Source organism: Grampus griseus, assembly GCF_964374135.1.
Source record: "Grampus griseus genome assembly, chromosome: 1".
In the NCBI taxonomy this organism is placed as follows: Eukaryota; Metazoa; Chordata; class Mammalia; order Artiodactyla; family Delphinidae; genus Grampus; species Grampus griseus.
The window spans coordinates 173,816,657-173,831,646 of NC_139017.1; the positions used below are offsets into that span (position 1 = coordinate 173,816,657).

The 14,990-nt window shown below is 40.2% G+C and overlaps 1 protein-coding gene across 6 annotated transcripts in view; it reads right to left on the reverse strand.

Annotated features, from left to right (window-relative positions):
* Positions 1–14,990, reverse strand: part of VPS13D (vacuolar protein sorting 13 homolog D) — a 244,821-nt gene that overhangs the window by 132,651 nt on the left and 97,180 nt on the right. For all 6 annotated transcript variants that reach the window (XM_082649814.1, XM_082649813.1, XM_082649811.1 and 3 more), the window contains 10 exons: positions 14,066–14,201; positions 12,912–12,959; positions 11,402–11,552; positions 11,101–11,311; positions 8,011–8,258; positions 5,925–6,116; positions 5,483–5,609; positions 3,643–3,785; positions 523–653; positions 112–287 (listed from right to left, as the gene is read on the reverse strand). In XM_082649814.1, the coding sequence (XP_082505940.1) occupies positions 112–287; positions 523–653; positions 3,643–3,785; positions 5,483–5,609; positions 5,925–6,116; positions 8,011–8,258; positions 11,101–11,311; positions 11,402–11,552; positions 12,912–12,959; positions 14,066–14,201 (1,563 nt within the window). The remainder of the gene's footprint in view (positions 1–111; positions 288–522; positions 654–3,642; positions 3,786–5,482; positions 5,610–5,924; positions 6,117–8,010; positions 8,259–11,100; positions 11,312–11,401; positions 11,553–12,911; positions 12,960–14,065; positions 14,202–14,990) is intronic.

A 14,990-nucleotide genomic window follows, 5' to 3' on the forward strand; every position in this document is an offset into this window, starting at 1 on the left:
ATTTACAGCTTTATAAATAGCTGAAATTTATATGGTATTTATAGCTTACTATTTACATTACTGCACCTCAATTGAGGCTACTTTTTGTCTAAATATAGTCTCTGAACTTACCTCATGTTGATATGGAAGGAATTATTCTTGTTGACTTCAAAGCCTCCAGACCAAATACAATTGGGAACATCCATCAATCGGACACATAACAGCTGATCGTAGTCATTCCGAGGCCAGTGGAACACCACACTGGAACCAGGAAGGGTGGAAATGTAACCTTCAGGATTGGCTATTCCCTAAAACACACAGGATCATTGGCTTTAGTCAAAAGCCAAGTCAAGACGTAAATGCTTACTGAGTATCTATCTACTCTGAGCCTTGCCCTCTACCAGGAGCTATTTAGGATACCAAAGGCACAAAATGATTATTCACATCAAAAAACTTAGTGTTGATGGGGAGATAAGCCCTGACATTAAAACTCACTGTGCTATTAAATAAATACTAGTTAATCTTCAAAAGCAAGCTGCTTACCTGTCCCCTGGCAAATTCCCTCTGTGCAAATGCAAGCTTGTGAGATGATTTATTATCTAACAGGTAACGGGGAGCGAAGATTACCATACAGGTGTCGATATATCGGCCTCGGCCTTTCTTGACATCAATACCTACAAATAACAAGAACCAGTTCCATGAGTTAATCAGAAGGAAAAAAATTTGTGGTCTAAAAAAATTAAATAGCCTTCACAATTTCACTGAAAAAACAATTGTAGCTCCCAGAGAATCTGTCAAGGCTCCTAAGAATGGAATGAAAACAGCAACAGCACTCAAAGTATTATACTTTATTCCCATTTAGGCCTTAAAAAGTCTCCATGGCAACATCAACGTTCCCATAATTCCTAGCTTCTTCATAAGGTGTGTACAACTATAACAACAACTAAAACACACAGGTGTTCAGTTTGGTTTCCATTTATAAAACTAAGACAGGGACTTCCCTGGTGGCGCAGTGGCTAAGAATCCTCCTGCCAATGCAGGGGACACACGTTCAAGCCCTGGTCCGCGAAGATCCCACATGCCGCAGAGCAACTAAGCCCGGGCGCCACAACTACTGAGCCTGTGCTCTAGAGCCTGCGAGCCACAACTACTGAGCCTGTGCTCTAGAGCCTGCGAGCTACAACTACTGAGCCCACATGCCACAACTACTGAAGCCTGCACGCCTACAGCCCGTGCTCTGCAACAAGAAAAGCCACTGCAATGAGAAGCCTGCCTGCCGCAACGAAGAGTAGCCCCTGTTCACCACAACTAGAGAAAGCCCGTGCGCAGCGATGAAGACCCAACACAGCCAAAAATAAATAAATTAAATAAATAAATTTATAAAAAAAACCAACTAAGACAGTTTATGTGATACATTTCTGCTTACACATGGGACACAAAATTTCCTCCTAGAGAACTTGCCCCTTTTACAGCATATTGTAGAAATTTCATATTACTTAACTAGCTTCTGCAACTGCCCTGAACTCAGCTGACTCTTCTAGTATTTTCTTTAAGCCCACTGCCCAAGAAGCCAGCTCAAACATAATGCTAGATGCTATAGAATTTATTCCTTCATAAAATAAATGTTTTCAGTACCTACTAGGTACTGGAAAAAAAAAAGGCAAACAAAACACATACCAAGGAAAAAAAGACATAGTCAATCAAAAGGAAATCTCAAAACACCAGGTTCCAAAAAAAGAAAGAAAAATGAAATAGCACTATATTCTTAGAAACTCTGCTAACAACTTTTAAAAATACAAAACTCAGTGGATGAATTAATTAATTCATTCAGACAATGAATAAAGCAACTATATTCAAGGCACTGGGCTGAGCACTGGTTATAAAATGATAAAAACGTTTACGGTAAAAATAATAAAAATAATAACAGTTATTGAATTCTTAATACGTGCTACACCCTCCACCAAAGGCTCAACATTTAATTCTCATAACAACCTCTTATCAGTTAGGTATTTTCATTCCTTCATTTCTGCAGATGAAGAAACTAAGGCAGGGAAAGCTGGGTAACTTGCCCTGGGTCACGCAGCCAGTGGGTGGCATAGATGGATTTAAACCCAGGCAGCCTGCCTCAGGAGTCCTTGCTCACATCGTGATGGGACATATACAAGGACCCTAGCAATAGTCAACAAGTATCAAGAGACCATAAAAAGAGAAGAGACCTTAGGATATGACAACTAGGTGTCCTGGATGTTCCAACGTAATTCCAATTATAAATATTCTGATCTGTTAACTCCCTAATTCGCTTGTACTGGTGTTCCTTTAATTTAAGTCTCAAAAATAGCTGAAAGACTGAGCAAATCACAGAAACAAAATCACTGAAACTCTGTATGAAGCAGCCTTTACCTATTCAAGGGGTGGAGCAAAAAAATGTGAGGAAAAAGTAAAGAAAATTATCCTCAGCTGGAGGATCAGATACACTTGATTTCTTCTATTAGAAGTCTTAATGTCAACTTTAAAGTAGACAGCTTCCATGTCAAGGGAGCATACATGCAAATTCATGTTTTAAAAAACAAAAAGCTAACTCTACTTGGAAGAGAGTCTTCTACTGATAAACCTTCAAACACTTAAACACATCACTGACTCCATGGGATTCAAGGTAAACAGCTAAATGATACCATCGCAATTTTTCCTTTTATAACACGACTCTTTACATTGACACTGTCCAAAACAGTAGCCACTAGTCATACAAGATCACTTACACTAACTAAAATGAAATGAGAAATTCAATTTCTTCGTCACGCTCACCAGTTTTTAGCAAGGTACTCTCAAGTGCTCAGCAGCCACGCGTGGCTAGTGCCTCCTGATTGGACAGTACAAAATAGAACATTTCCACCTTCCCAGAGAGTTAAATGGTTTCCCAACATTCAATACTCAACAGTGCTTTGAGATCCTTGGAAATTATATATGAAAGGAAAGATGCGCTGCTAACATTTTAAACCTGAGACACATTTAAATCAAGTTTGTCTTAACCCTTTGGAAAATCTGCGTGTTCCAGGTGGCCACGAGGCATACAGGTACAGCATCCTCCCCGTCCCTCACCACCCCGCCACGTCCAGAAGCTAAGCTAGTTAGGGCCTTCTAATTACCATAACCACCAAGTGCATTTTATTATATTTTTTGCCTCAAATGTGGACACCCCAGTTGTAATCCTACTTCTAACAGACTTCCCCTTTATCTGGACAAGTCACTTAACCTCTCTCTGCTTCAGTTTCAAGTAGAACAATGCTTCTTACCCTCTTAGGGTTTGCAAGTTTTAATGAATGCGTGGGAAATGCTTGGAGGATAAAAAGCATTCTAAGTGTTCCTATTATTCCCATGAAAAACAAGGATTCAAGCCAAACTGATACTCTCCTGACACAGGTGAGTCTGAAATTAAACAGAGCCTCAGACCTCAAAAGGGCAGTGTTCAGGTGGCTCCTTAGATCCCTAGGAGAATAGATCTGTGTTGATATCAATCTAGAATTCAGAGAACAGATACCTGACCCAATGCCAAATGAGAAAATCAGCACTTGCAGCGAAGCCAAAATGTATGGCCGACTTAACCCTCCAAGCCTGAAGTCATCGGCCCATGGTTCCGATTCTCCCACTGCCCCAAATATAACCCACCAATGTTATAGATCAGCCCTGGGCGGTTTCCTTGCTGGATGACTCTCAAAGCTCGGACACCACTACCACCATCCAGTGAGAAGCCCTGACACCAGCCCGGCATGCCTTCAGGATGAATCCCCCTTCCGATTCTCATCGTGCAGCTGTGGAGCAGAAAAGCAAAGATGTATACATTCGTCCATAAGAAAGTCTTATCTACCTGTTCTAATCAGGAAGCACTGCTGTGGCTATCAGCCAAAATTAGAACTCCAATACTGACTCTTCCACATTCTCATGTGATTCCCAAACACAGAAAGGCAATTAATTCAGTGGTCAAAACTCTATCTTAGAGGTAGCCACAGTTCAATAATGTGTAAAAATGTACTGACCTCCACAACTAAATGCTTTAGGAGAAAACATTATGATTCTGTGAGCATAAGACAGGAGGAAAATGCTACGGTATCTGAAAAACAAAGATTCAAAGCAAACTGATATTTTCCTGACTCCGAAATACCCTGAACATATGAGAGAAGTATATACAGAAGATGCAGCTAGTGGTACACTCTTTCAAGGGCCTGGTACTATTGTAACAGCAAAGCACCATTTAGTTGGTCAGCGTCCTGTCACGGATCCTGGAAACATAATTCCTGAATGTGTGTTCCAGCTCTACCACTAACAAGCAATGTAACCTTGGGTGGGTAACTCTTTCTGAGCCTCAGTTTCCTCATGTAAAAACGAAACAAGGGGCTTCCCTGGTGGCGCAGTGGTTGAGAGTCCGCCTGCCGATGCAGGGGACACGGGTTTGTGCCTCAGTCCGGGAAGATCCCACATGCTGCGGACCGGCTGGGCCCGTGAGCCATGGCCGCTGGGCCTGTGCTCCGCAACGGGAGAGGCCACAGCAGTGAGAGGCCCACGTACCACACACAAAAAAAAAACACACAAAAAAAACCAAAACAAGATTCCCTGTGCTGCCTAATCTACTGAAATGTTGGGAGAATCAAATGAGATAGTCTATGTGGAAATGCTTTGGGGACTGTGAATTCCGTACACAAAACAAACTGTGTTTCAAACGTCAAGTCCTGGATGCTGACCACGTCAAGTGGCTATTTGTGGCCAGCACCCTGGTCAATCCTCTCCAGACTCCAGCAGCAGCCCAGAGTCCAGCCCTCCCTGGTAGATGCATCTGTATCCACTGGCAAGTACTACTCCTTAAGCCCTCCTGTAAGTTTGCAGCACATTTCTACAGATAATGGGGTATGGAGTATTAGCAGTATCAGATACACTTAAGTATTTTTGGATTAAGGCTATAAATCAGAAGACCCCTGTAAAAAGAAGAATGCCAAAACCAAGAACAAACGTGAATTAATGCTCTACATGCAACGAGTGCTTTGAGATCTTGAAATGGCACATTTTATTTCAACAGAAAAAGAGATGGATTTCAAAACCTTACAAAAAAGGACCTGGACTAGATTAATAGGGTGGAGGCTCTACCAAAGGGCCATCCATCTCCCCTCTGAAGTCAGCTCCTCTGCCTGCTCTGAGAGCTTCCAGGGGAGAGAGACCGTGCAGAGAAGAGAACGTGTGGGTCTCTCTCCATCAGCAGAGTTATGAATAGAACTACTTCAATACACGGAAAATAAAACTGGCTTTCATTATAAACCAACCAAATGGTTTATTTTCAATATCGAGTAACACAGAAATTAGATCTGAAAAAATCCCATTAAGTCATGGTCCTGTTCCCCTGCCAAGTCAGGACTGTTATCTAGAGTATATTTCCACTTACACGGATCTACTAGAGCCTTTGCTAATTTCTCCCTTCCCTGGGAGCTTACTTCCCCTTCCCGTAGATGACTGCACTCACAGGCTTGGCTGCTCTTTGTCAGCGTAGCAGAACAAGAGAGGGCTCAGGCTCCGGGCCAGCTCATGCTCTTCAAACTGGCCTGCAGCATCCATTCTTGCATTGTCCTGTCTGAAGATCAGCGGGAGCCCTTTAGGAAGGAGGGGGAAAGTTTATATCAGTCCCAGCCGGTGTACCCAGGACACATACAAATAATAAAAGGAAAAAAATCACCAAGGGGGAAAATGGTGAAAACTGAATTTATTTGGTGGGCTTGCTCAGTCGTTGTCCAAAAGGCCAGTCTTGACCATGATTAAGCACTTCTTATGGAAACAGGAAAGTAAGTTTAGCAGCTTATACTGCTGAGGTAATCTGTTTGCATTGGCTCCATTTAGTTAGCTGAGCAGATAAATCTGAATTCCCACGACCAACTCCAAAGGCCTACTTGAGCATCCTCTGTACATACCTGTTTTGTTAATCAACCAATACGGAGCCGAAATGAAGATCTTTAAAGATCCTTCTGCTCGACACACGATCCGGATAGTGAGGTTCAGCTGCCGCCGGTTGATGTCATAGAGCCTCATTCTTACCATATAGTTTTGGGTTCCAGATGGAATAAGCAATTCTTTACAGAGTGGAAAATTTTCCAATGACACCCCTAAAGAAGATACAAGCTATTGTCTTTCAGAGTTCTCACTTTAGTTTGTCAAAACAGTCCACAGCCAAACTGAATTGGATTGCTCTGGAAAAATCAATAACCACGTATTCAACAGGCAAAAATCTCATTAGAATGGCCATCTTCCTTTAGCTGGGATGAGAATAAATACGGTCTAGAAGTCACACTAGGGAGTCTGAACTGCATAATAATTCGAAGAATGAAAGTACCCAAAGGTTATCAATAACAGCTCTGGTATTAAGAGTTTACTATACCTCAGGCCTTCAGCTGGGTGACTGAAACCCAGTAAAGGCAAGTAGAGAGTAAGAGTTAAGGTTTTCTGCAGCCTCCCTGCCTGGCTTCAAATTCCCAGTCTGTCCTCACAGCTGCATGATGTGTGGCAAGCCATTTAACCTCACTGTGTCCATCTGCCAAATGGGGATAATAACAGTATCTACTGCTCGGGCTTCTTATTAAAAGTGACGATCCACAGGGAGCATGAGTGTGAAGATGAGGAGTGCTTGGTGTGCATGCCGTGATGAGGGGGGTGGGGGCAGGACATTCCCATTCCATACAGGGACTCAACAAATATTAGTTGAAGAAATAATAAATGTCAGGACAAAGACCTATTTTCTTTAAAACAGACAACCAGAATTGCACTGTTTTTCTTTTCTAAATTAAGCTCAAGGATTTACATATTCAAAAATGTAAGCTTATCACTGGGGGACACATTGCTGAAGTTCAGTGAGTTTCAGGATCCTCATCAGTAAAATGGGGAAAACAGCTGTCCCTCTGCCTGAAACATCCATTGTTGTGAAGATCAAATGAGATGATGTTATGGAATCACAAAACTGTGAAAAGGTAAATATCTAAGTCCTTATTATTTCAACATGTCTACAACAGCCTTAAAGAAAAATTACTTCCTGTCCCAAATCCAGAAGTACCTTGTTGCTACATGTGCTACAAATATGATAATGACCCCCCTCCCTTGACTTCATTCATCCCTACAAATGAAATTACTTGATTCATTAACTATTCCAAACCTCAATGTCTTTGTCAGTAAAATGGGACAAATAACTATTGCTGTAAGGATTATATAAGATCAAGTATATGAAGGTATTTGACATACTGCCTGAAGTACACAGTACATGCTTACCTAACGTTTTTCCCTTTCGTGAAAAGAGAAGAGACATATGATTTTGCTCATTCTGCAGCTGGTAAAAAGCACCGTTTGAAAAGATGAAATGACTTCCTTTACTCACACGTCCAGTGAGCAACATTAAGAAAAAAGGCTGTGTTGGGGCTTCCCTGGTGGCGCAGTGGTTAAGAATCCGCCTGCCAATGCAGGGGACAAGAGTTTGAGCCCTGGACCAAGAGGATCCCACATGCCATGGAGCAACTGGGCCTGTGCACCACAACTGCTGAGCCTGCGCTCTGGAGCCCACAAGCCACAACTACTGAGCTCTCATGCCACAGCTACTGAAGGCTGCGTACCTAGATCCTGTGCTCTGCCGCAGGAGAGGCCACCGCAATGAGAAGCCCACGCACCGCAATGAGGAGTGGCCCCCAATCGCCATAACTAGAGAAAGCCCGTGTGCACAGCAGCGAAGACCCAACGCAGCCAAAAATATAAATAAATAAATTTATTTTTAAAAAAAAAAAGGCTGTGTTGAGTGCTTGCTCTGTAAATCTTTTAGTTTTGTTCGGGTTTTTTGTTTCAATGATTTTCTACATTAGAAGTTTTGCTTTTCTTTTTTTAACTGCATAAATCCTTTGAGCTGGCTTATTGAGGTATTATATGTGCTACAATTTCTCTAAAACTTTCCCAAATAGTCATAAAATATCCACTGACACGTTCACAGAATTATTACAGATAATTATTTGACTAAATCCTTACCCAGTTCAATGTTCTGGGAGGTATCAGCTGTGTGGAGAGCCACCTCCTTGCCAGGTTTCAGTGTCCCATTAATGGGCATTCCTTTAACATAAAAATCAAGTTCACAAGGTAGCAAGTTGCAGATTACCACTGTCGGCAGGAGATATATGGTATGCCCAGGCTGTCTGAAAATCTGTTTTGCACTGTCAGAAAATATGTTGGAGGGCATGTAATCTGGATAATTCTCTTTCTTTATGGCCACACAAAACCTAGGACGACAAAATGGTGTAAAAGTCATCAGCTTGAATGAAGAGCTTGAATTTTTTTCTCCTTAGCTAAGTATGAGACAGGATTACATTAAAATGGCACAATAATTTAGTAAGATATTTGCAGTTTTCAATCCAAACACATTCACTAAGGCATAATCAAATGACAATAAAACGTACAGATTTTAAATGTTCTGTCTGATGAATTTTGACAATTATAGACACCTCTACAACCATAACCCAAAACCAATTACAGAATATTTCTCTCACTCCAGAAAGTTCCCTCATATCCCTTTCCAATCAATATCCTCTCCCATCATTCAAGCAACCACTTTCTGATTTATCATTATAAATTAGTTGTGGCTGTTCTTGAACTGCATATAAATGGAATGATACAATATGTACAACTCTTTGTGTCTGGGTTTTTTTTTTGCATAACATTAAGTTTCAACAACATTCAGCCATGCTGTTGTATGCATCAGTATTTCATATGGCAATGTGTGAATATACCATTTTTTAAAAATTCATTATCCTGTTGATAACCAATTGGGTGGTATCTGCAGATCAATTTAGCGAGAATGGAAATCCTAACAATACGTGAGTCTTCCAATCTGTGAACGTGGTTATATCTTTCCACTTAGTTATTAGATTTTCTTTAATATCACTCAGCAACGTTTTGTAATTTTTAGGGTAAAAGACTGGTACATCATTCCTTAGACTGATTCCTGAATAATTAAATTTTTTTTGGTGGTATTGTAAACGGTGTTTTTAAATCACATTTTTCAATTGTTCATGGCTAGAATATAGCATATAATTATTGATTTCTATAGGTTGATCTTGAACCCTAAAATCTTGATAAATTTATTAGGTCTCATGCTTTTTTTAAAAAAAATTTATCAATTTTCAAATGTTAAGCTAATCTTAACTGGGATAAACCACACTTGCTGGAAGCTATTTGGTAGTATTTTGTCAAGAATTTTTGCATCTCTTCATGGGGGAATACTGGTTTGTAGCTTTCTTTTTTTGATAATAATTGTATCAGTTTTGGTATCAGGGATATGCTGGCCTCATAAAATGAGTCAGAACTATTCCCTCCTCCCCTACTTTCTGAAAGCGTCTGCAAAAAGCTGGTATGATTTTCTCCTTAAACATCTGGTAGAATTCACTAATGAAGTTATATGGTCCTAGAATGTTCTTTGAGTAAAGGTATTTTATTATAAATTAAATTTCTTTAATAGATATTGGGCCATTTGGATTTTTTGTTTCTTCTTTGCATTACTTTTGGTAATCTGTGTTTTTCAAGAAATTTGTCATTCCAGTGTGGAATTTATTTGTATAAAATTGTTCATACCTCTCCTTTTAATCCTTTTAATATCTGCAGGACCTATAATAATTCTCCATTTTGCATTCCTTATACGCTAGTTTGTGTCTTCTCGCTTTTCATGATTGGTCTTACTAGAGGTTTATCAAATTTATGAACCCTTTCAAACAGCCAGTTTTGACATTGTCGGTTTTCCTGCTGGCTGTTGTCTGCCTCGCTGATTTCCATGTTCCCTTTTTCTCTTCCTGTTTCCATGTGTTTAATTTATTCTTCTACCTTAAGGTACAAGTTTACATCAGTGATTTTACATCTTCCTTATTTTCTAATGCGAGCATTAAAAGCTATACAGTTCCCTTTAGAACTGCTTTTGCTGCAACTCCTACATTTTAATGTGTCCAGTTTTTATTATTATTCACTTTGAAATATTTCCTTTGTGATGTCTTTTTGACCATGGGTTGTTTAGAAATGTATTGTTTAATTTTCAAGTATTTGGGGGTTTTGTAAGCATCTTATTGTTTTGGTTTCCAGTTTAATACTATTATAATGATGAAATACATTGTGTAGGGTTTCAATTCTTTAATATTTATTGATCTTATGGCCCAGTAGATGGCCTCTCCTGATGAATGTTCCACACATACTTGAAATGAACGTGCAATCTGGAATTGTTGGTTACAGTGCTTTATAAATGCCCACTGTGACAAGCTGGTTGACAGCATTGTTCAAATCCGCTTATGTGTTTATTGTTTTTGTTGGTTTGTTTTATAAATTACTGACAGGGAAGTGTTAAAGTCACCGATTTTGTCTGTGTATTTATCTGTTTCTCCCTTTAGTCTCTCAACAACTGGCAAATCTCAATAAAGGGTACAGTGGAATTATTTACAGTCTTCTACTCCTCTGTAAGTTTAACTAAGTGGATGCCTGTTTTTGCTATAAAGGAAACTAAAGCTGATCACCTCTAATCTAAATAAGTTTAAAGTCTAAGTTTAGAAGGATCTAACAATAGCAATCCAGTATTTTTTCTAACATATGAATTTAGTAACATATTACTTGCACTCTTCAGAAGAGGAGACAGGAGTCTAAATGACAATATAATTTTGTCACAGTCCCCATGAAAAGTCAGCACTAGGTGCATGAACCTTCACCCAAATTCCTTTGAGTCATTTGAAAAACTCCCAACCCCAGGATTTTGCTTCCCAATTTAGGAATGGGAACTGGTCATTGTTTTTTCTTCCCTCCCTACATGTCTTCTCTTTATGCTGATGCAGACACACCAGTTTCTAATCGTATATGTGTGAGTAATGGGTTTGTGATTGTTTCTTCCATAAATATTAGATAAGTAACTGCCACGCTCCCGCCCACGGTTAACCCATGAATTCGTACGAACCTAACACTTAGGGAATAAAAGAACTTAAGGAGTAAGAACTTTAGGGCTTTAAATAAGCACAACTGAATCACTAAGGGTCCTTAGAGAAAGAATGAAGAAAAAATGGTAAAATACACATGTCACTGCTGTGCCACACATACCTGAAGAAACGGCTTTTTTCCGCATCCATAGAGTGGCACTCTCGTTTGCTGCTACTAACCTCTGTAGTCTTCACTACATTGGTCCAGTGAATAGGAGCTTTACAGAAAAACACACCCAGTCCTTTGGGCCGGGCCTGCAGCCGCCAAGAAGTGAGGTGTAAAGGCACGGCAAATGAATCACCTGGCATGATGGCGGGAAGGACCACGGGCTCTGCCACAGAAACACGGGTTAGCAGTTTCAGGAGTGGTTGCCCACCCCAAAGTCCATCTAGGGTAAAAGAAGGACAATGTCAAAACTTACTGTCTGGAGCTGATGGGCTGTCCAGTCTTAGTTCCATTGGCGTCTCAAGTCTGTTCTTCACAATGAGGGCTGATCGGACAGTGATCACTTTCCGAGCACTGCCTTCCATGGTCACTGCAAAGACGACCCGGACAGGTGGGAGTGAAGAGAACTGTGAAAAAGAGAAAAGTAATAAAGAGTTTAGCTGTGCTTTTGAAAAACATACAGAATACAATAATACCGACCAGAATGCCTACATCTAAAGCATCTTATTATTACTATAGCTCTTCAGTGAAATGAGTCATTAAGCCCTAAAACCACTCCACTTTAATAGGAGTGAATACCCTCTTAATACTCACTACAGTAACAGCCAATTCTAAAGAGTTGTTTGTACTAGTACACCTTTCACAGGAAAAATAACTTTTTTTTCTAAATGTCATAAAATTTACTCGATATGCCCATACACTATTTGTTGACATGCCTATAAAAAAACCAACATTTGTATATCAAAGAACTTTAAAAACAAACTTCTTCTTCACAATAATTTTCTAAGTTCTGTTCAGTAATCACTCTTTTTCTGAACACCAAGAAACTCAAGATAATGGAGGGAAATCATTTATTTATGGTCTTGGTTGGATGCAGCCACTACTTTCTTTTTGCATATGTTCATTCACATACTCAAAACACATTCTGTACTGCTACCATGTGCCAGGAATTTAGCAATTTTTTTAAGTATAAAATTCCACATTAGGCATACCAAAGAGAAGGTTTCTAAAGCTATTATTCTGTGTATCCAGAACATACTGATAGTGCTTGTTGATGGGAGAAACAAATGACACGACATCCAGGCTTCCCATACTGCCAGTTGTTTTCATTAAAGCAAACAGTATGTGAAAACCAACCTAATAAACAATCAAATGACAAGCTCCATGTTTTGAACCAAACTTTCTAGAAAGTCCTAATGAAAAGGCAAAGTACAGTCTTCTAGGGTGTTATTAGAGGGACACAATCATCACCAAAGCTTCCAGTGACCCAGCCCAGTAAAGCCCCAGGAGAGCCAAGGCCCAATAACAGTTGTTTTAAATCTTGATCTTGTTGCCTCTATGCTTATCTGAAATTTCACATTTTAAAACTTACTAGCCTCAGGGAAAAGAAATTATAAGCAAAAACCTCAAAAAAGCATTTTAATGTCATCCTGTGGTGATGTTTCAAAAATCAGATGAGGGAAGAAAAAAATCTATTTTTCATTCTTAGTTATTTTCATGACCTTTGGGCCAAAACCTATAAAATATGTATAGCCATACAAAGGTTAATTTATATTTAACTTGGAGAGAAAAGGAGACCTTGGACTAAAACATTTGCCTTTTGTTCTCCTTCCCTGTAATATTCAGTCTCACATACTAAGTTAGGTGAAAACATTTTCTTGCAAGTTCTTGTAAAAGGAAGGAAATATTAATAGAAAAGGAAAAAGGTCCAGTGGTCATCAAGAACTATGTGTGTAAACACAGTGACACAGGAAAATCATACTCACATAAACCTGGGGATGGATAATATTTGTCCTACTGCTTGGGCTACCAATCTAAGAAAGATTCCAAAAGTCAGAGATTCAGTACAGACCTAAGATAACAGGCATCGTTAAATTCAATGACAATATAAGTTGCTTGAAAAGGTGGTTTTATAAATACTCTTAGGTAAAGTATGTTCTACTATGAAAAGGAAACATCTTGGAAAAAATGGGAACAGCAATATTCATTTTACAACCATTCAGGATATACAAAATTTCTCCAGAATGCATCAATAAATAGAAAGGTATCTCCGGGGGGAATTAGTCCTTTTATTACTGACATGAACTTAGGCAGAAAAGTAACTTTGAAAGGAAGTTTCTTTTTCTAAGAAACTTGGGGCACAAGAGAAGAACAATGAAAAGAACAGTGTCCTCCAAGAATATATTTCATGAAGCAGCAAGCATGAGGAAGGCTACAATATCTCTGCAAATCTGTGCTTTCCTATTTATCACTGGCTACTCAAAACTGAGCACAGTTACCCCATGAGTATCTGGCAAGAGCACCCGTGGTGGTCATATCAGCTAGGATGTCAGCCTCTGCCTGCACATTCTAGTCAGGGATGCCACATTCCCCAAGGCTGGCCCTCCAACCCCTAGAACTATAGGCTGGGGTAAAATCAGGGCAAGGGTGTGTGAGAGGATGCATGATCAGAAAATAAACAACAGTGGACATCTATCTTTATGCCGGAGAGGAGAATTTGGAGACACGGAGCTAGAAAGATCAAGGAGCAGCATTATAAAAGCGTAAAGAAGACAGTGTATAAAGGAAGCATAACAACATGTGAAATAAAGCCAATATATGTTTGGCAAACTCGCAAATTGCCGGTTGGCCCGGGTGAGTATAAAATGGATCTACACAGGTTGGATAATATGTGTTCGTGCCAATCTTAGATCTTGTTTCTCTACTAAAGCTAACCATTGGCTGGCTTATCTACATAGTGATTACCAATGCCTATGACTGACCCAAATAATCTTGGGTATTCCTCCTGGGCTAGGAAAAATGAAGAAGAAGAAAATGTCACAAGAGCAAGGCTACTACAGGCCTGTCTGACGGCCCGGCTTTAAGGGGGTGTGGCTAGGCCACAATCCTGCCACTGAACACGCTTTCCACAGCCGCGCACCGTAGAGGAAGAGGAATTCTTATCTGGCGCAGCGTATCGGAAAAAGGTCCCGACTTTGTCCACTGACACTGGGCTCACTTGCTCCCAGCCATTCACTCTCACTTGCAGTTGATGGATCCGGAGGTCATGGGTGTGTCTGTCAGGCAGAACACAGAAAAAGACATTAAGCACAATCCTATCCAGGGAAGAGAAGTAGAAGCAGAGCCTGAAATCGGATTTACTATATAATGACATAAAAACCCAGTTGTCTAAATAAACCTTTCGGTGATTACCTAATGCAAGGGAAATCAAGAGGATATTTTGACTGAGTCTCACACTTAAAACAAAGCTGCAAGATCTATAAAGCCTGAGCAAGAGTGGCATCTGCCCTCCCTTTATACAAACCACGTGAATCCTGTGAACTAGCTCAGGTCTGTCCCCCACCGACCCCTACCTCAAACTTTATGAAATGACATCAGCTACAAGTGGTTCAGTGGGGTAGCAGAAATGCTGTGCTAGCAATTTAATCACACAACCATACTCTTGGAAATGCCTAAAATGACATTTTCTCCTTGGTTCTTTTGTGGAATCTCCTGCTTCTCTCAGAACCACACTCAGTCGTTGGGCTTTGGTCCTACAAGACTACAGACACGGTAACGAGAGACGGAGCCCGCAGAGTTTCCAGACTGAAGTGCGCAGCTGAAACTGCAGTAGAAGGCAGTGGGCAGGACAGGAGGAACAGGAGGAAACTGCACATTTAATTCTATTTTTAGATTTTGCCTAATTCAAGCCAGAAGCCTGAAATAGGGAAGTGGATTTGAGGCTGACAGGAAGGAAAGTGGGGAGGAAGGCAGGGTGTGGGGGACAGAATGCCAAAGGGGAAAACACCAGAGAAGGCATTCATTTCGATGAATTCAAGCAGGCAGGTGGGACTTGAAATGGGTTA